At 40.2% G+C, this 21,965-nt stretch overlaps 4 protein-coding genes across 7 annotated transcripts in view; all 4 read right to left on the bottom strand.

Moving 5' to 3' along the window:
* Positions 1-21,517, bottom strand: part of LOC133842169 (synaptotagmin-5) — a 34,721-nt gene extending 13,204 nt beyond the window's left edge. Inside the window, exons 1-3 of one of the 4 annotated variants that reach the window (XM_062275158.1) lie at positions 21,268-21,517; positions 14,806-14,949; positions 14,680-14,739 (exon numbers count right to left, since the gene is read on the bottom strand). In XM_062275158.1, coding sequence (XP_062131142.1) covers positions 14,680-14,739; positions 14,806-14,919 — 174 coding nt within the window. In that variant the 5' untranslated portion in view covers positions 14,920-14,949; positions 21,268-21,517. Of the gene's footprint in view, positions 1-1,483; positions 2,150-14,679; positions 14,740-14,805; positions 14,954-21,267 lie in introns of those variants that run through there. The other 3 variants (XM_062275160.1, XM_062275156.1, XM_062275157.1) reach the window with 3 other exon arrangements.
* On the bottom strand, positions 3,360-4,302 carry LOC133844090 (26S proteasome non-ATPase regulatory subunit 8). The gene has a single exon (XM_062277924.1). The coding sequence runs from the start codon at positions 4,187-4,189 to the stop codon at positions 3,395-3,397; it is 795 nt and encodes a 264-aa protein (XP_062133908.1). The 5' UTR covers positions 4,190-4,302; the 3' UTR covers positions 3,360-3,394.
* On the bottom strand, positions 8,843-10,299 carry LOC133845430 (homeobox protein Hox-B4). Its single transcript, XM_062279889.1, has one exon. The coding sequence runs from the start codon at positions 9,851-9,853 to the stop codon at positions 8,927-8,929; it is 927 nt and encodes a 308-aa protein (XP_062135873.1). The 5' UTR covers positions 9,854-10,299; the 3' UTR covers positions 8,843-8,926.
* On the bottom strand, positions 18,838-19,743 carry LOC133839974 (skin secretory protein xP2-like). Its single transcript, XM_062271628.1, has one exon. It carries the CDS (start codon positions 19,741-19,743, stop codon positions 18,838-18,840), a length of 906 nt encoding a protein of 301 aa, XP_062127612.1.
* Positions 21,518-21,965: the final 448 nt, after the last annotated feature.

The following is a 21,965-nucleotide window of genomic DNA, read 5'->3' as shown; positions in this document are numbered from 1 at the left end:
AAATGCTGAAATATTTTTCTATTTTCGTTCTAGTACTTTCAATTGACATAGTTTAGGGACTTTGCTTGACGACTGCTCAGCAGCAGCCTCAGTGAAGCCTTTTATGGGACTTTAATGCGTCGCGTGGGTGATCAACTTAAAGCTGCCATCTGAACAACAATAAACAGCTGCACTGGGACCTCACTGTCCCCATTTTTATCGTGCTCCACAGCAGCACTCCTTCGACTCTATTCCACGTTATCCTCATCGTCCTGCTGTTGGAAGCGCACGCACTTTTGTTGCTTCAACAAGCGAGTCAACATTGGAGGAGCCTCTGCGAAAAATTGTGCACTCGCATGATTCGTTATTCGTTATCTAAAAATAATTATATTAACTTTGCTTTTTGGTGCCGATGTCTGCTCTTGCCTGGCTGCCAAGCTGCCTAGCTTCCTAAAGGCCTTGTTGCTGCCTGTCTGCCTGCCTGCTTGACTGCTTGGATACTTGGATACTGTGGATACGCAGGATAATCCTGCAATGAGTGCGCTCCCTTCGCTGTTGCTTAAAATTCAACTTGAAGCACCGCCTAGAGTCCTAGGGTTACAACCAATAGCCACAGGAGCAAGCAATGTGCATACTAAATATTTAAAGGCACTCGGCGAAGATGAGTTTAATTCAAGTCGAGTCAGAAAAGAGAAAACGACAGGCGCAAAGTCAATGCCAAAGCCAAAGACAGAGTCAAAGCAAAGAAGCGACAGATGAGAAAGCCGCTGAAAAAAAAAAACAAATTGAAAACTTTTACAGCCACGAGTAAGGAATACTTATGGATATAGAGGAGAAGGAACAAGGAGGAGTAGGAGGGTCTTGCGCAGTTTTGTGGCCGAATCGTTTGATATGCACATCCCGCCCATCTTTTTGGGGGCAACAGGCAAAAAAGGCTACACGGCTGACAGCGACTGATTGCCAAGAATTTCATCAAAATTCCTTAAATGCGAAACTACAATTTGAGAACCGAACTACAGCTATACAAGGATCTGAAAGTTGACGCAAAAGCGCAAATTTACCTACAACTTTCTACAACTTTCTTCGCATACACCAAAAAAAAAACAATCAACAAATTGTTAAACAAAAATTTAATAATTAATAGAGCAATTGAAATAGAGCTGGAGGCGATATTAGCTTTCCAATTAGCTTAAAATAAACAAACATATTTCGAGTACTTACACACTCACACACACTGATACGTATATAATTACTATGTATGCATGAGACACACATGTGTGCGTGGCATGTACGTGTTAGCACCTTGATTTGATTCCAGCTCTATGTTGTGTACACCTAAAGCGCACAACAACAAAGCAGAGTAGAGCACAGCAGAACAGAACAGAGCAACAGTTTCGTCAGTCGTCAATTTTGACGCAGCCACAAAGACGACACACAGGAAAATCCATAAAACACCTTTCCGAATGTGCGAATGCGATTTGTCGAGGAAACTTTTGATACCTACTTGGGCGCTGGCCTCTAATCAAAATATGATACTCTTTGCTTACGACAACGACACATTGTCGTTGACAAACATTTAATTGGAGAGAGAGCCAAACACTTGAAATTATGCTCAATTATATTTTTGGGAACATTTTCGATTTTCAATTTTCAATGTTTTATACTCTGTTTTGTGTACAATATAATTTCCAGTAATTTAACTCGGATTCGGATTTTAAGCACGGACTCCGACACGGTTTCCTTTCCGTTCTACTCAAAGGAACTGCGCGCGTACTACTGAATTTGATTTTCAGCTTTCTCAGACACGACGACAATGGCGGCGACAGCGACGATAACGACGTCGAAGCTGGCACAACGTACAACAAGTTGCAAAATTCGAGTTGGACGAGGTCGACAGGAGCTACGTGCACGACGACGAGGACGAGGACGAGGACACCTCGGCTAGGGCGACATTGTTCGGCAATGGCAAAGCTTTTTGGCATTGAATTATGAGTTGGCAACTTCGAAAGCTTTTTCGCAACTTGTTGCCTAATCAGCTGTTGCGTCTTACCTGACGACTACTGAATACTTTTTTAAATCCCCCTTTCTAGCATATTGTTAATTTCTTTTTCAAATATTTCGATTATAGACTTGAATTTCACTCAACTGTCAAGTTCAGTAAGACTTGTTGCCAAATTCTGTTTTAATTAATTCTGTTTGATTACCCCAGAAGGAATAAAATAGTTTTTCTGACAAAAAATCAGTATCTAAACCCTTCCATTCCATTTGCTAGTGCATTGAACTTAACACACAGCTGCGAATGATTTTAGCGGCCACAAGGACAATCAATTAAAATGGTAGAAATTTCGAAAAAGCTCCAGGAGCTTTCACTGTCTTTGAAAATGCTTCCATCTGTATATGTTTGTGTGTATGTGTGTGCGGCTTCACCTTGAAAGCAAACAAAAAGATAGAGCAAGATAGACAGAGAGATAAAAGCTAGGGGGAGAAACAAACACAAATACGAGTACATATCAAAACACAAATACATATATGCATGTGTCTATGTATGCGTACATATTCGCATTCATTTACCGACGTTTAATCTGTCTGTATTTGTCAGCATGTCTGTCGCGTGTACTATTCGTACACACATACACACACAAACATTAAGAGATTCGTCGTACATTAGTATTGATGTACATTCTGTTGTGCAAAGCTCGAGTGCTTAAGTGTGAGTATACTAAATTTTGATTCAATTTTAATGGCCCCACAAAACTTAATTGGCAAATACCTTCGCTACTGAATTCCTTCAAATTCTCTCTTTATTCATGCTATGCACCTATTCTTGAGTTTGTCTTCTCTGCTTTGTTTAGCCATTCTGCCAAACCAAACGTACATAATAAGCATGCAGACAAAAAAGAGAAGTCAAAACCCACTATGTACCGAATGTACGAATACATATGAACTTCATACGTGTATGTTAGTATGTATGTATGTTATCAGGACTGAGTGCAGCAGACAGCTTGTTGCTTCTTGAAGCCACGCATCGTTTCTCTGCAACAAGTTACTCGAGCCACGTGCAGTCAGCAAACAGAGGTTGTTTTATTCACCTATATATTATTCTCTGCTCTTTCTCATCATCTGGCAAAAGCTACAAGCAAATTTTTTTTCATTTTGGCTTTGTTGCTTATGCATTTCTCTTTTTGGAAAGAACAATTGACTTTGCCAATTTTTCTCAATTATTTGTTAATCCATGAACAAGTATTGTACAAGATGTACAAGAATTTATGTCACAAATAATTGCAATTCTAATTACAGTATTAAGTATTATTATATAATATATTTTATTATTATATTTTAGCATATATTAAGAATATATTTATAAATGATTTCATCTCTAGTGGACATTAATTTTTTAAGCAACGCTTTACCCATGTCAAACAATCTTCTCCAGTTCATGAGCATATGTTAAAGTATGCACAGCAATATCATTGGCTGGCACTCTCTCACGCTGAGTAGTATTCAAGCCTGCATAGTTGTAGTTGCCATCCGCATCGAGTATCCATTTACGCCTTGCTGCCAAGCTGTTGAGCTCAGGTCCTCCAACCTTAAGACCGAGTCGCAATGCCGCCTGTTTCTGTGAGATCTTGTCATAGGACTTCTCCATGCACGAAGCAATCTCCTCACGAGCCGTCGTCACCATCAGATCCATAAAATTTGAGTACAACTCGGTAGGCATGGACTTCTTGGCTTGCAGTATCTTATTGTAGCGTCCCTCCATGAAGTAGTTTTCCAGCGCTAAAACAGGCGAGATGAATGCATTCTGCAGCAATAAAGCCGACGGCAAACGCTCCAGTTCAATATGGAAATCGGCAATGCGATTTGTGGCTAGCAAATAGAGCAGATGCAGACCCATAAACTTGTGCATTTGAGGCGAGGATTTCAGATACTTGTCATAATCGTAGTAGTACATCTTCAGTTGTGTCATGTAACGTTCAAAGGCAGCGTTATCCTTCACCTTAATGCTGTACTCGATGGCAATCTCCAGCAGCTCACGGGACATGCTCAAGTCCTGTGTCTGTGTGGTGGGCAATGATCCTTGGGAGTTAACCGCTCCGAGTCCGATGCGAACCATTTCCAACTTTAGTGTGTCCAGGAGCTGAGCACAACGGCTCAGATTCGGCGTGGTCTTTGCCCATTCGCTCTTCAGTTCTTTGTAGAAGTTCAGCATGATTTTAATTGCAATTGAACAGTAAATTTATAGTGATAATAATTTTACTTGCACAGTTGCTGTTGGAATGGGAAAATCGTGTGGTTTAACTATTGCTCACGGGATAATTAAAAATAACTTGAAGCAAAAAGCATAGTCTACTTTGATTTTATTATTATTGTATTCATCTCAAATATATTATTAAAGTATTGACTGAAGTTTCTTGAAAATCAATACTTGTTAGCATTAAAACAAAATCACAGAGCATAAGTTATTAATAATTCATTTAATCTTTTCAAAAATAATCATTGTTTACCTTCTTCGACAAAGGCGAACTTATTAAATTTTCATGCATGTGTACTTACATAAATACACAATTTATAATGTCAAAGTCTTTTCAAAATATGTTTGAAACATTTATTGCCATCCATTTATGCCATTCTATGGCTAAAGGGTATGCATCAAATATAAGCAAGTAATATATAAACGTCCATTGCAAACATAAGTATTTAATGAAATTTCCACAGAATTTGTCGATTTGCTTTGCTATGTAACTGAGGGTTTGTTTTTCTCTTAAGGTCGACGGCCTTTGAATCTTCGAGTAGCAGCCGTGACATTCTTTTTCGAAGCTTGTTACATTTGGAAAAAAAAAAAATAAATAACGTGAAAAGCCACCTCGTTGAGATTCCTTTTGGGGTGTGTGGGTGTAAATAAATCGCCTTTAAGCTCATTATATAATTGTAATCGAAGCACGTGCCTACCTAGATTTCTATATTTTTGATTTTTTTCATATTTCACAAAGCAAAACATTGATAGCGAAATACTTTTTCTGTGCTTCAACTTAGTTTCCATTAGTTTAGGCAAACATCTTAAGTCAAGCTATGTGCACACACATATGCGTCCACGTATCAATTACTCTCATGATGTATTCGGTCCTTAGACACGCGTCCATCCCAGCAGATTGTCGTCAAGGACAAAAAGGCGCCTTAGCATATGCCACAGCCGAATAATCGTAATTAGATCGACATACTTGCAGGCACATTACCAGCAAGAAGCACCGAGAAGCCAACTGTGCGTATAGAGATAGATGCCAGCAGATATTGTGCTACGGCTCCATATTCAGATACTATTATCCCAGCTGCTCCAGCTTCACGATATTGCATAACGAAGCGGCAAATACTCATTTTAAACAGGCGCCACTCGCAACTAGGCGCCTTGGAAATTAAAATGTGTCTGGCACCGCGTAGAGAGGCTACGTGGGGCCTACAGGAATCAATGTGACTCGTTAATTTGTTGCATGAATATACGCAGTGGCGACAAATACTAAACGTACGTGTGAATATAGAAGTATATCAGTGTTACCTAACAGGTCACGAAGGCTGTAATCAGGCAAGAAATGGAATCACAATGTTCAATGTACTTGAATATTGATTGTATTAACCTGATGACACAGACAAACAGATGAATAAATATTCGCATTCATGAAAGCGAGAAGCGAGAAGAAAAATATTCGCTTCGTAGTATTGACAAAAGGAAACTGAAGCTAAAGTCAATACAAATGTGAATAACAAAGTACATTTTATGATTTTGTGGTGTATTTTCGAGTGAACAAGTCTTATTCCAAACAAAGCCTCTGCTTATGAGTTTCACAGGAAAGTTAATAAAATATTTAAAATATAATTAATGACATTTAGAGGGCCTATTCTATAACAAATTTATAAAGAATTTTTTCTCAGGTGTATTGATGTTTTTGATATCTGTTAGTATAGAAATGTTATTAAGTAGTGTTACAAAATGAATTTTGTAATATTTATTTAAATATTTGAATTGTAGAAAATAACCAAAATGGTGACTCCAACAAGTGCGCAATATTCGTATAACAGTTGGCAAAAAAAGCTGCGACTGTGAAAGCTTTCAAAAGCAAAGCAAGTCGTATAAGTGCAAATAAGCTTTGTGTATAGAGCTTATTGCAACTTCCGGGTGGACTTTCAAGCTTTATCGAGTTAAGAGGCAATTTAAAAGCAGTGTAGTTAAAATAGCATGGAAATGTGCATTTCCCAGTAGTTGAAATCAAAACAAAACTGCAACTACAAAAGTATAGCTATTAAAGCAGAAACTCACATTCAAATTATACACTTGAGACCACAACCGTTGCACGGCAGGACGCTTCTTTCGGCGACAGACTGTCTGGGCAGGACGAGACTGCGCAGTGCGCACCTGACAAATTCAAAAAGTATGCACTCCCAGGTAGACTTCAATACTGTTTTGGGCAATTTTCTATAGAATTTCTCGTTACACACAGCTACAACAATGCGTCGGCTAATGATCTTCTAACAAGGCACTGGGAATGCCCAGATGTGAAGGACTACAGGCCAACCTTATATATGTATGTAGTACACGGCGTAGCTAACAACCTTGCACCGTTTCATTCATAAAACGAGCGAGAAAATGTTTGTAAAAACTTGTACCTTAGACTTTCTCATTTTCGATTCTCAAATGAACGCGCGAAAACACTTCAAACTGAAGAGGTTTTGCACTTGAGTTTGTATTCATTCATGAAGTGCTGATGCTTTTGTTCTTAAAGGACTTTCTGAAAGCGAATTCTGCACACAGCGGGCGTTAAAACAGGCATGAATTCTGAACATCTGGATATTAAAATTAGCGAAGAGAGATAGCGATGGGAATAGAAAGAGAGCAGAAGCGTCGAACTATTTCTGAGATATTGACAATAATTTTAAAATATTTCTGAAAATTGTTGTGAGTATACAACATTGAAATAAAACTTTACTATTTCTAAAATATTCAACATTCATTGTCATAAACTAAAAGGAATTTTAGAACTAAACTCCAAAGATGTCAACTCTTTTCTCTCGCTCAAGTATTCATCGTTATTGCCCAATTTTCTTTACTACATCAGTAAATTTTATCTACATTTATCGATCACTTGTGTGTATTTCAATTGATATGAAATTCACAGTATCTCCGCTACGACTAGAAACAGCACACGTTTGATGATTTTGCAAAAAGGAGAAAAAGTACACAACAGGAGTCAACACCACCTACCTGAGCACTTGAGTCTCAAGAGCTAGATCTTGAGCTCAAGTAGGCGCATACTTGAAACACCATGGCAACTTTTTGTGCACGCCACTGATAACGATCGAGCGATCTTGCCAAACTACCTGAAGCGAATTTTACAAGAATAGCTCAGTGGAAAAGAACTGGGAAATTCTGTTTAAAACCGCCGACTGTGCCATTTACCCCTCGAGAAGGCGACCCGTAGGGGCGTAGGTGCAATTGCGTTTATTAGCACCGCACCCCTGGCCTCATTCATCTCGGAATGTTCACAATGGAACCTGGAATACGTTTGCCCTACGCACATTCATTGAAGAATCGATGTCAATTGTCGACTTTTGTTTGAATGCAACTGAATGAGTTTTGTGCCATGCAGGTTTCGTTAAGGCCTTCTTGGCATCTTCTAACATTTTTTTACGCTAACGATAAGCATCTGAGTTGGCGGATTTCAAGGGCCAACTCTTCGTTACATTTTAGTAATTTTCATTTCGGCTTTTTTGCGCTCAATTTGTTAATTGCCGTTAGGTTGACATTCTAAAGTGCCGTGGGAATGGGAGACATGATGGCGCAAATATTTGATTAATTATCAATGCAATGATTATGCAACTTTCTTTAGCATTATGCTTTATTCTTGTGGTTTGCACCGTAGACCACACAAATTGGTTGCCGCTAGAGAGTCGAAAGATAGGAGAAAAGTTCGGCTTGTTGCCAAATTTCTATCGCATTGCTCACTAAATCGTTCTAAATGGCATTCTTATAGCAGACATTACCAACTAATTTCGAAAAGCCTCTCAAAACCTACAGCTCTATCCGTACATTTAAAACGCTTGTCAGCTTAACGCAAGAACGAACTACATTTGTGCGAAAACATTTGAGAAGTGTGCAAATTAAATCTGACAAATTTCCGGCACATTCAACTATTCGTCTACCATTTCCTGGACATCATTTTCTAGGCAATGCGATTAACGGCAACGCTTTATTTGTTCGCATTTCAAACAATTTTCTCCAGCTCATGGGCATAGGTTAATGTATGCACGCCAATATCATTGGCTCTATTTGTTTTTATCTGGTATTCAAGCCAGCATAGTTATAGTTGCCATCCAAATCGAGTGTCCATTTACGCCTTACTGCCAAAACTGCTGATCTCAGCTCCTTTTACTTCAGGAGCGAGTCTGCTTCTGTGAGATCATTTTCTGTGATTCCTTTTTTAACGATGCAATTTTCTCTAGTAGTCACCATCAGATCTATAAAGCGAAATACAGATCAGTAGGCATGGATTTCTTGAGTATCTTAGGCAGCTGCAGGAATATGCTCAAGGCCCTCACCTGAATGGTTCTCCTTGGGAGACAACTTTACCGAATCCGATGCGACACATATAAAAATTTAGTGTGTAAAGCAGCTGGGCATAAATTATTAGATTCTGCGAGATCTTTATAAGTTTAGGTTGAGTTTTAATGCAATGATGACTAGTATATTTATAAAGATACTAATTTTACTTCCAGAGTTGAGATTAGAATATGAAAGTCTTTTAGACTTTCATGACTAGTAGAAGTAACTTGATTCAAAAAACAGAGTCTTTTTGTTTTGCATTATTATAGTATTTATTTATATTACAACTAAGCTTAGTCTATGATCGCAACAACTTAGAAATACTGTACAAATAACGTGCTAAAGTCTCGGCGAATTCTACGCACTGATCTTGGTCGTTGGTGAAGTCTGTGGACTGCTGGAGTTGGCTGAGAGATTGAAAGTGGGACTCTCGGAGCCGCCCTTCTTCTGCTTGACGCGACGGTTCTGGAACCAGATCTTCACCTGCTTCTCCGACAGACGCAGCCGATTGGCAATCTCGATTCTGCGCAGACGGGACAAATACGCATTGTGCGAGAACTCACGCTCCAGCTCCAAGAGTTGAGTGCTGGTGAAGGCGGTGCGAATGCGTTTGCTGGAGTCCGCATAGTCATTGATTAGCGGTGTAATGTCCACGGCGGGAGTCGCTTGTGTTTTGATGGGTGAGCTGGCTGGCGAGCAGGAGGATTCGTGCTTGAAGCGTTTGCCTTGAGGCTCATCAGGATTGGCGAAGTCCAACGAGGCGCTGGAAGATGCCGACGGTGAAGTGCAGAAGGCACCGGCATCGGGAAGCGGTAGACCGTAGACAGCTGATGATGGCATTGCCGGCAATGGCAGCTGTGCACTCACACCATGTGCAATGGCATTGGCGGAGAGCGGCGGAGATGGATAGCAATCCTCATAGTTGATCAGGCTGCTCGATTTGCGCTTCGTTGCAAAGAATTGTGCATAAGGATGGTAGAGGGAGGCGTGTGGCTGTTGGAGTACGGCGGCGGCAGCTGCAGCCGCTGCTTGTTGCTGTTGTTGATGCTGCTGTTGCTGTTGTTGTTGCTGCTGCTGTTGCTGGATGCCCAGGGAGAAGAGGTAGCTGCCCACATAGCTGGCTGGATACGGCAACATGGGAATGCCCGGCAGCATGGCAGCTGCTGCGGCTGTGGCAGCCACGGCGGCGGCGGCTGTGGCACTGGCTGCAGTTGGAGAACCAATTGATTCCTTGTTCGATGGCATATCGCTGAGCAGTGAATCCATGAGGAATGAGCGCGACATTTTTGCTGTAGCTGAGTTGAGATTGAGGTTACGTTGGGATGAGCACCTAACACGATCGCTGACGGAGTGTGACTGGTTTGCTGTTGAGCTCTGCTCTTCACTTTATATAGACAGCGGCATTCTTAGGGGTTGTTTCTGCACCACCCTTAACGCTGAGAGTTGAGACAGCTTCGCAGCCGCAGGCTGGTGCGAGCGAGTGAGCGAAACAACCCTCGAGTTTGCTCTATGCATTATGCTCTATGCATCACCATTTACATTTCGTCTTCCTCAAATGGCAGCAACTGTAGCCACTTAAGCTCCGCCCTTGGCACAAAGATCACTCACAATGGCAGGTATTTTCAAAGTCTATTTGTTGGCATAGTATCTGTATGTGTGTGAATTTCTTTATGAATGGCATGGCGAAAAAGTCGCGGAAAGAATTAAAGATCTTGCGCATCACGAGCTGCCTAATATTAATAAACTTTTTATTAAATAAAGTTTACACCAGCAAGTTTTCGTGCGGCTTCATCCATGTTTCTATATCAAGTTTTAAACACAAATTTTCTTTTGCCATTTGTAGTTATAGCTTTAAAATTTACGATCTGTTGCTACCCTCTAGCATTGATATTCCACTTAGCTTGTATTTATCTATTAATACAGACTGTTTATTTACACTCTTATCATTTGTAAAAAAAAAATCCAGTTTATTCAAATAACTTATTTTATTTTACTTTTTCCATTAGACAGAGTATCAGGAAATCATGTCAGATGTCGTTTGACTAAATGAGAAGTTTGCAACTTTATACATAGTTGCATAACATTAAAAGCTTATTTGTGAACGCATAATACTTCGAATTGATCAAGAAACTCTAAGCACTTTGTATAGAATTTAACATTAAATATTAAAGGAATCTCTGCAGAATATTTAATATAATTTGGCATTAAATATTTAAGGAATCTCTGTAGAATATTCAAAGAATTTAGAAGCAATATTCACCGCCAAGAGACCAAAGCATTTGAATGCCAATTTCATGGCTTCAATGGCTGCAACGATTTGTCCTCTTAACGCATTGTCAACTTTCTGTGAGCACCTTAACATGTTTTTATTGATGCATTATATGCGATGTGTGTGTGTGTGTGAGTGTGTTTGTGTGTCTATGTCTGACTGCCAAATCGGTTAACAATGCTTGGGACATGCATCAACTGAGCCCATTCAGCTTCGACCTCTTGCCATTCATTTGCGAAGCATGTTGCGTCTTTGTGCCTGGCCAGACATTGCGTCGCCTCACCTCAGCTCAGTTCGACCTGAGTTCGAGTTTGAGTTGAGTTCGAGACCGAGTTTTTGGGTTACATTACACGGAATTATGGCGGCAGTTTTATCGTTTGTTAACTGACTTTAAGGATTTGCCTGTAATTGTCCTTTTCACGCCATTGTGACGATGTGTGCGTAATGCCAAGGTGTCTGCCAGTCTGCTCCTTTTATCCCTCTGTGTGTGTGTGTTTTGTCAATGATATTTTATCATATGTTAAGTGGCTATAAATCTCGACACAATTGCTGACGTTAATTGTTGTCGCAACTCTCACAAAGTCACAAAGTTGTTTCAGACACATTGTTGAATGCAGTTGCATAAGTGATTTTCGATCAATCGCCTTCTACTTCTTGGGCAACATTATTGTTGGTTTTGGCTTCTGGCTAATTGCTGGGAGCATCATAATTGTAATATATGTAGCATGCAAAGGCCAAAAAGTAACCTGGTGGCAGCTGCCGTTGATGCCACCTTCGATTTTGGATTTTTGCACCAGATTTTTGCTCATGGGCGTTGCATTGGCCGCGTGCTTGGCAAACTGCAACTGGACCTGAGCCAATTGTAAGTGCCTTTTGTAATTGTATTCAGAGAAGTGCCACGGCTCACCTTTGACCACACTCGTTTTTTTTTGTTTTTTGTGTGTATTTTCTTCGTTTTTATACGCTCGATTTAACTGGGCATTGTTGCGAGTTCTTAAACTCGAGTAGATCGTGCTGTTCATTCAGTCCGTTGTCTTGAGCAATAAAAGGCAAATATCAATATACAAATCGAACTGCATTCGCCACGTGTGCGAGACTTTTCTTTTATTGTGTCTTACGCAGAAACTTCATTCAAAAATCTGCAGAGGTTTCCTGCTGAGCAAACTGGAATCCAAACAGATACAAAGATGGCAAGTATGATATGTATGAATGTATCTATGTATCTTTAAGCTCTCCCCTTCTCGAGTGTGCATTCGAGTGCGCAATTTACTTTTAATTGTGAACAAAAGTCTGATAAACGCTAAACAAATGAAAGCTGAGAGAAACAAAGTATCGCCATGGATTCAGGCAACGACCAGTTCATTGGCAAACCGGATTCCAAACTGCCATCCAACAAAGGGGTGTGTGCTTAATGGCGGCCATGGAATCACCACCACCACCATATGTAGCAGCATCTATAGCACCACTATCACCACCATGAGATTTAAAAATATACGAGTACTTAGCTTATGAGACTTGAGTTTCTGCTGCTGTTTGTTGGGTTCATCATTTATTGACATTAATTGGTTGTGACATTTGCATTTGACTGATTGTTATAGTTGCCATTGTTAATAAGTACGACGAGCAGTCAAAGGAAATGCCGGTCCTTGGATCGTGGATCGGGGTTTGTTTGGCCCCAGGGAGAAACAGAGAAACACTCGTTGTTGTTGTTGTTGTTGATTTAACAAATATGACTTCATTATAGCTGAAGCAGGCTTATGAATAAATTATGAATGAGCTTTGCCACCACTAAACGATTTGCGTTTGGGTTACGATTGCGTGTTATTTTTGAGTCATCAGACCTCGGGCAATAAATGAGTGTGTGCGGTCTAAGTATTTTGTGAAATATTAAGGACATTTACGATTCATACATTTCTACTATAAACACAGACTGTGGGCCATTGAAAAAAATATATCAAAGTGGCCTACCGACAGTTTTTTGGGACTCGAGAAAAAATTGAAAAACAAATATATAATGCCAACTTTGTACTTTGTATTCGCAGCACATTCATGAATGAAAGTCAGTGCGGCACAAAGGGAACTTCAACTATTGTGCTGCACTTGGTCATTGTGCCGAGCTGCGAGCACTTGCAGTGATCTGCAGATGTCTTTGTGCCCGGCCATTCATACACACCGAATGTCCTTTGTGTCCTGGCCCAGGTAACAGCGTACTCTCCGGCATTCCATTCCATCTTTTATATCGAGCTGTTTTTTAGTGGTCAGCGGACCACGTGGACCATCGGCGTGGACGTGGTCAAGGACAGCACAATTAATCAGTGCACTGTTTTGTTGTTTCGTTGTTGTGGTCAATATTGTGGCTAGTTGAGAGAGGCACAGAGGGAGTATACCAAATAATGGCATCCATTTGCGTGGGGGATGCAATTAAAAACACTTGAAATACTTGACCGCTAATCAAATTATACGAGTTTTATTTCTGTACAACAAACACACACTCGATCCACTTATCGCCCTTGCCACCACCTCTTGACTCATGTCAACATATTCAGCCAGTTAATAAAATCAACATTTAAAATCATCAAATGGTTCCCTTCCCCTTCCTTTCGTTGCCCTTTCCTTCCATTCTCGAGCAGAGGAAAAGCGCGCGCGTTCTTTCAGGCAGCCGTCGGATTGTGCGCAGAAGCACCCGCTTCTTGTGTTGCGGCACGGGCTGATGGATGCGATTGAATGTTGCAACCCCAAAAGCAGTCGACTGTATAATGATGCGTATTGGATACGGCTACCTTATAAATATGAAATTGACAGCCAGTCGAGGGAAATCGTCTACACCCTTTTGCATTCGTTATTCTCATACGAGGACTCAGAATCAAACTCGTATGTCAAACGCCATTATTTGTCAGTAGTTACATTTGTTTCTTTTGTCGAATTTTGTGGTCTTTTGTGATATTTATGATTTGGAAATTGATAAACAGAACTGCGGCACACAAAACAATCAAACAATTCCCATTATACATATCTAAGTAAATATAAAAGTGTGCATACAACTAAAAATGAATACTCTTAAAATGGCAGATAAATCAAGCTAACATAATTATTCAGCTGTAGGCTTGTCGTCTGCCAAATATTTGATAAACCTTTGAAGTCTATTTGCAGATTTTTTTACTATTAACAATTTTATTTATATGATTACTTAGTAAATGCTTTAATCGCAAATAAAATAAAATAAATATTTTGGTCTTATTATTGTCATCATATTTGACAACCATTTGTTTTAACATAATATAAATAACATATTTTATGAAAAAGACAGTCAACAGTGAAAAAATCAAAAAAATAATATCAGGATAGTAAATAAGTAGTATTATATAAATAATATACTCATGAGTAAAATAAAAAACAATACACAAAACAAAAATAATGTAAGCTGAAAAAAATATTAGAATCACACAATCAAGTTTCGACTTTTTATAATTATGACTTCGAGCATGGTATTAAAATATCATATTCTTGGAATTAAAGAGAGCAAAATTGTCTTTTTATTTATTAAGTTTTAATTATTATAATAAGTAGGTGCATTTCAATTTAAAATCATTCTACCGAATAAACAGCATATTTTATGTTCATTCAATTGCTTTAAAACTGTAGCAACCATTTTCATTTGAAATTTCCCTGCTGGACCATTTAGCTGAGACACAAACCTCGACAAAGATGACCCACTCAAAGTATGCGCTTCTTCAGCAACCGCCAAGCGCAAGCATAAGTTTAATATGCGCGAGTGCACATATATTTATATACTCATCTTTATCATGTTTTGAGAATATTATAAGTAGTTTTATTAACTTACTTTCAGCTGCAATTTGCGCATGATGCGTGTCTCTTCCCATCGATCCAGTTCGTCCCATTCCTTGCGTAAACAAAAAGCAGTTATATATGTTATGTTGTTTTTTTTTGAGGAGCAATGAATACTTACCTTACCACGCTTGCGAAGCAGATAATAGCGGTACATTACGATGGTCACAGCCAGTATCAGAGCCAATCCGGTACCGGCAGCGGCACCTAATACCGCTGAGCTAACCATTACCATTTTGATAGCACAGTGTTTGCTCTAATTGTGCTAAAAAATAGAAGAAGATTCGTAAATTTCCTTGACGTACTCAAAAACTCAAGCAATTTCATCATAAATATTTATTAATAGCTATGTACACACTCATCATATTCATTTCATCATAACATTCTCTTTAAACACCAATCAGAATAAACCACAACAACTCAGTTTAATGTTTAAATAGTAAATTATTATTTAAATGTGTCAGAGAAAATTCTACAGCGTGTGGATGGATTCATTGTTAGGTTATTGACTTAGAGACAACTGTGCAAACTTGTCTAGCTCATGGCTTCAGGTTCTCACTCTGTTTATGATCTTGAACTCATAAACAAGGAACACGTCAGTACTCGACAATCCTAAAGTAAATCATCAGAATACCGAAGCACGTTCCGTTTGAGTATCGCAAAACGGGGAAACTTTGGAATAAATTTGGGTTGCTTAGGATAATTTAGAAAGTTGTATGGCGTTGTCTCTTCGGAAGAATCGTCATAATTGGAAGTGTCATCAATGTCGTCTTCGTAATTTTCTTGTTCATCTTCATTTCCTTCCTCGTTTTCCTCATCGTTGGCACCACGATTATTTCCGTCTTCAGCACCATCTACGTTGTTATGATTGTCATCTAGGTCATTGTCTTCAGCCATTTGCTTGCTCGTGTAGACGCAAACACTCCCCCAGCAAACGAAAATGGTTAAAATGATCAATGTGCGCATTTCAACGTTCCAAAAGACACTGAACAGCATTCATAGAAATACAATTTATAAAAGAATGGGACAATATGTTTTGGGACTCAAGATAAAACTGGTTTTGTAGAAGAAAACATATTTGGAATTACCCCGATGAAATTGAAATGAAAAGAAAAGCAAAAAAATTTGGGTATAGCCATTTTATGCAATTAAAATTATTCAAACACCAATTAATAAAGTTTTAAAGAAAATATTCTATTGTAGAAGAAATCCATCTTATTGTAGTTTTCCAGCCAAATAAAAAGTATAAACGAAGGACGGACTAAAGATAGAAAGAATCAAGTAGCTTTAGCTTCTATTGAATCCAATATGCTTATTCTTGTTCGCTCTTCGGCTCCTCCTCCTCGTCTTCCTTAGCATCTTCAACATCGGCCTTTTCGTCACCGCTTTCATCGCCATCCACTTCGTCATTCTCGTTTACATCCTCTACAGCCTCGGCTCCCTCTTCTTCCTGTTCTTCCTCAGCGCCGCTCTCAGCCTCGTTCTTTAGCTCCTCATCCTGGCTGACTTCTTCACTGGCTGAGACGGTGGCGAACAGCACGAAGCCGAAGAGAGCAAGAAGCAAAATGGTACGCATGTTGATTATGTTGGTCGATTTCTGGACAACTGATATCGAGTACACTGGCTTACAACTTTTTATACGATGAAATCCGTTGAAGTTGTTTGCGCAACGCCATATGTCAGGTTCAATGCGAATCGCCCAAAAAGTTATAGTCGACGAATGTAAATATTTAACTATATACGTCAACTCAAAAAAAAAAAACCGTTCTCTTGTTTTGTTTTTGGTGTTTTTGGCATGATTGTACACGCGTTGATAATTTCTGGGAACTTGGTTTAGTTTGCACAATTGCTGTTTTTTATTGGGGCTGTCATAAAAATATTTGTCTTAGAAATTCATACTTTTTGTATAACCGTTAGCTCTTAGCCTTGATTGTTGTTTGAAAAATGTAATCAAGGGCAGACTCAAGTGAAGTTCAAAAGTAGTAACATTTAAAATCACCTTTACTCTTTGCTTGCAACTATTTTCCACTACAATAAACTTGTTTGGCCATTCAATCGTTAGAGACTCGTTAATTGTTTGGCAAGCCAAGCAAATTGTGGTTCACATTATCCTTTGCTTGGCACTGCATGTGGTCCACATGGCCCACAGAGTTTGCCCACTGTGTAATGTATAAACCACAATGGGAGACCTTTTGGCTACACCTGTGTAGCATACTGTCAAGTGATGGCAAATAATATCAACATTCAATTAAACATTTTCACTTGACATTTCGATTGATACACATTTTGTTGTCTGCTTTCAGGCAGACACAACAGAACTGTCTCCATAGAATTCCATTGCCTTTTGCCTTTTTTTCTCTTTTGTCAACGCTTCGCAATAAATTGAAAAAAAAAAAAATGAATGCACTATCTGTGGGTCAGTTCCAATGTCAATGGATGCACTCATAATTAAAAGGGAAACCTTTTAGTGAAGGAGAATGTAATTGACCATCTCTATGTGCTATCAATAAAATAAAATGTAATATTGAATTACATATAATATGATAATAATAGTTACGTTTGTTTGTAAAGCTTTCAAAGATGATATTTCACAGACAAATTTGCGCAGCTTTTTATAGAGCTTTTATCAATTATAAACTGTTGATTCTAGATTCAAAAAGAACAATACCAGTCTAACAAGCAGCGCTTCATGCTTTGTTTACATGGTCAAAGCAATGGCAAAACAATAGGGAATAAATAGAGAAGCCTTTTGTGGACCCAATCGATATTTTGAAATGCTGTAAACAATCGTGATGTAGACAAAATGAGTCTGTAAGGAAGAAGTCTGAGCGCAATTTAACAAATTACTACATTGACAAAATAACGAGCAACTAGCAGACGCAGCTTATTTAAGCAAATAAACATACAAATAATGGCTTAGTAAATCAACTCGAAACAGCGGTCTATATATGTGTGTACACATGTGTATGTGAGGCAGCATCTGAGTTCATTCAAACATGATTACAAAGTATCTATGGGAGCACATTCCGCCACGAGTTGATATATCATTTTGCAGCTTACAAGTTGTTTATTTGTATTAGCCAGAGACTCAACGATGAGCTTACAACTCTATTTGTACACGTTCCATCTAGTACCTCCTCCTGTGGTCGTTATCTCTCATTTCTGTCAACAGAATTGGGCGCCCAACGAATGGGCGACGGGGCGTATGAATTGGCGCCAGTGCCAGGAGTCTTGGGGGTCACAGTGAAAAACCCTAAAAATAAACACGTTCCGAAGCTCTCGAGGCGCATGCTTTTGTCCGCTTTATGCGTGTGCTACAGAGAAAGTGGGTGGGTTGGACATTGTTATGGTTTTTTGTTAGTCTGTTTAATGAATCAACAAGTGTAATGGCGCTCTATGGCAATGCGATGGCCTCCTGCTGATAATTCCCAAAGGGTTCACAATTCCATCGAAGCGCAGCACATCATCACCATCGTCATCACCATCATCATCGACATCCACATCGACATCAACATCGTCATTCGTCATTGGACTGCTTTTACTTAGGCGCATTTGCATGCTACGCATTTGCATAAATTTCATTTAATAGTAGGAGAATTCGTGCATAGCACAATATCATAATGATCGACAACATCATCATTATAGATGGATGAGAGCAGGTTCTCCTTCATTGAATTTGTAGGTACGCGCCAAAAAGCCCTAGTCCAGCTTTGGAGCTGGTTAGGTTGGCCAACGAACTTTACATAACAATGGCAAATGTTGTTCGCACTTCGAGCCAGAAGTACTAACAACTTTTCGCGGGCGGCATTAAGCGTTGCAGGCTTTTAGCGTTTTGTTGTGGCATCGAATTAACATTTTGATTGGATTTTCCAATATTGCGCCATATGGCAGGTTGGTGGTTAGCGCGATGACGGCGTAGGAGGCACAGCCCATTGGCAATGGCAATTGGGTGTTTACGTTCTCCTTCAATGCTAGAACATAGACAAATTGTCCGATAAGATAAACAATTTTTTATTGTTTATGCAACACGGCCCTAAAAGCAGACCATACGAAACATCTCAAAAAACAAGCGTAGCTCCTTTAACAAAAAAAACTTTTGTTTATTAATCCAATGCGCAAAATGTTGCATAGTTTACCACCCTTCGAACTGCACTTAGACAATCGCAATAGAAAGCTTAGGTTGCAGAGCAGCCTTAAGTTCAGCTTCAGCTGCTGCCAAATCAGCCTCGACATGAGCATCAGACCCAGCTTCAGCTCCAGTTTCGGCAGGAACTTCGGCAGCCACTTCAGCGGGCACTTCAGCAGGCACATCGGCAGCCACTTCAACAGGCACCTCAACTGGTGCTTCCACTGGAGCTTCAACTGGAGCTTCCACTGGAGCTTCAACTGGCGCTTCAACTGGAGCTTCCACTGGAGCTTCAACTGGGGCTTCAACTGGAGCTTCAACTGGTGCTTCAACTGGTGCTTCAATTGGGGCTTCAACTGCGGCTTCAATTGGGGCTGCAACTAGGGCTTCAACAGGTGCTTCCACAGTCAAACCAGCAGGCACATCAACAGGTGCAACAAAAGTTTCGGCGCTGGGCTCTAGGACAGCAGGCAGAGTAGCGGCCTGGACAGCAGGACGAGCGCGGCGAGAACGTTGACGTGGGCGCCAGTATGGGCCACCAAATGGACTCCAGCTGCTGGGATTGTAGCCACCCCAGAATGGAGCGGGATTATTCCAGCCGTACCAGTTGTTGGGTGCACCATATCCACCCCAGTATTGGGGAGCACCGACATAGGGCAGAATTGAAGGAGCAGCAACTGAAGCAACTCCCCCTGTGGATTGACTAGCAAGAGATAATGGAGCACCTACGTAAGGCAGAATTGAAGGAGCAGCAACTGAAGCAATTGGAGCAACGGCAGCAACTCCCTCTGTGGCGTCACTGGCAATAGCTGGCTGCACGGCCAGCTTGATCAAGGGATTGGCGAAGCGAGCGCGACGCACAGCGAAATTTGGTGTCTCCGACACGACCAAAGTGGCCAGACCAACGAGTGCCAATGAGGTTAACCAACGCATTATGGATTATGAATTCGGCATTCAACTGAGTCCCAAGCGCAGCGTTTGCTCCTTTTATTGCGAAAAAAGAAAATGGTGATGGAAGATCACATTTGCTAAATATTGATTTAACTTTATTGCACAAAGCACAATTGTGGCGAAAAAAATGTTGTGGATTTTGCTTCGCATGTCATGAGCTCTTGTTTATCCACATTTCGGGCGTCAAAGTCAGCGCTAATGATGTCGTTTCCCCCCATTTCGGAGCGTCTAACTTATTTGCATAGCTTGAAGAAAGTTAATAAAGATTTTTGGATAGGACACAAGCATGCAGCCAACAAGTGTTTCATTGTGTACACTCCACATAGAAGGTAAATAACCCAAACACTAGCTGCGTTAAAGCTGTGCAAAGAAATGTGGAAATTCTTCTTCTACTTTGGCTAATTAATTATGAATCCAGAATTTGATACAGAAATAAACCAGTGATGATATCTACATACTATATATATGAGTTTTCTGCTTTGGCATAATTTGTTTATCAGTATCGAGATCACACATTGCGTATACTTATTGCTCCCAGCGGCCCACGAGCGAAGCGAACTGATTGCAAAGTGTAACATTCTCAATCTTCAATTACACTGGTCATGGCCAGCGCCCACATAAAACTCAAGAACAGAAAGTAAATCTGTCGCAGACAGCGACACATTACGTGAATATTTATCTGCGAATGACAAATGTAAGTGAAGCATAAAACAAAAAAAAAGAACCGAAAATAATTAAGTATACGTTACATTTGATTATGTGCGATTGTCATTTTCATAATTGATGTTTGACGTCATCGTTTAACGCGCTAGTTAGAACATCACCGATGATAGAGCATAGCCTGGATGCGCTGAGTAGCGTAACAAATACCAGTGTCCAAAAAATAAGTATTCCCTACGCTTGAGCTCGATAAGCCAGCCGTCAATCCCGGTTGCCTATCTTATCAGTTATTCCAATTTCAATTCAAGTAAATATAAATAGATAGGTGCTGGTGTGTAAGGGTAAAGGGTATGCAATATGTTTATGTATTTAATTCCACACCAAACAGAACGCAAGGGAAATGCACAGCCCACACACTTGTTGTGCACATACTTGGGTACAGTGCGTGTTCGTGTGTGTGTGTGGAAAATGTATATGGCCCAACCCCAAGAAGAGCCAATAAAACTTGCCACTTTACATCTCAGGAGTGGCCGATGTCCGCTTCTTACTGTGATTGCTTTGTGCCAAGGCCAGCAGCAGCAGAAGTAACAACGACACTAGGCAAACAATCGCACTTTTAATAACCTCAACAACGGGATAACGAGCAGCGAAAGCAGAAATGAAATTCTTAAGGATGCCAAATAGCAGTCAAACCGAAGAAGCCAAGCAACAGGAGTGAAGCTTCACTATTTTTGGGGTACACCCTCATTTAACGGCACTTTTGTTTTGCCTTTCCCCCGAGTCAAATAAAAATCCATTATCGCATTGTCGAAATAGAACTTTCAACAATAAGCTGCTCCAACTTACCTGACTAATAATTGCGATTTATCGTTTAAACACGGCACTTTTAAGTCGTTAACTAAAATGGTTTCACAAAACTGGCTTAAAGTTTGCCTTTGCACTTAAATGTTTCAGTTTCCGTTTATTCGTTCAATTCAAATTTCAACTTGCAAGCAAACAGTCTCGCTTGCTGCACAAATAAACAGAAAGGCAACGGTAATCAGCGCTCTGCGTGACAGAGATTGCAACAACTGCTTGCCACAACGACAGGATAACCAATGGTAGACGCTACGCCGTAGTGATTGCCACAGCCAGAATGCTACCATATGTTAGCAATAATGTCGCCGTCGCTGTCGCTATCGCAGCCGCCATCGTCCCGTGGCTCTCGGGTTCGTGCATACTCCCAAAAAGCTCCTCGGGGCATAGCCTCGCGTCGGGTGCGAAAAGCTTTTCGCCTGTTATCAGTCAGAGATTACGTATACGGCCGGTATTCGTGGTACTCGTGTGCAGTGTCTGCGCTGATAACACGACAATGCGCTGACCACCAGATGTAATAACAACACAACACACAACTACAACAATGACCCAGGCTCAAGCAGCAACATCAAGTCTGTGGCAGGCAGCAATCACCTTGAGGGAGTGAAAGTGGATTGACGTTCAACCCGAGAGCCCAGAGTCGTGAGCCTTTGCGTGTTTCTTTGTAGCAGCCTTCAATTTGCAGCTGA

The sequence above is a fragment of the Drosophila sulfurigaster genome, chromosome 3, assembly GCF_023558435.1.
Source record: "Drosophila sulfurigaster albostrigata strain 15112-1811.04 chromosome 3, ASM2355843v2, whole genome shotgun sequence".
Lineage (NCBI taxonomy): Eukaryota > Metazoa > Arthropoda > Insecta > Diptera > Drosophilidae > Drosophila > Drosophila sulfurigaster.
Note: the sequence above shows the minus strand (reverse complement) of the source record. Positions and strands in the feature narration are given on the sequence as shown.

What these genes read in the sequence shown, in the direction of transcription:
- LOC133844090 (XM_062277924.1), bottom strand. Translation starts at nt 4,189, where the DNA reads ATGCTGAACTTCTACAAAGAACTGAAGAGCGAATGGGCAAAGACCACG.
- LOC133845430 (XM_062279889.1), bottom strand. Translation starts at nt 9,853, where the DNA reads ATGTCGCGCTCATTCCTCATGGATTCACTGCTCAGCGATATGCCATCG.
- LOC133839974 (XM_062271628.1), bottom strand. Translation starts at nt 19,743, where the DNA reads ATGCGTTGGTTAACCTCATTGGCACTCGTTGGTCTGGCCACTTTGGTC.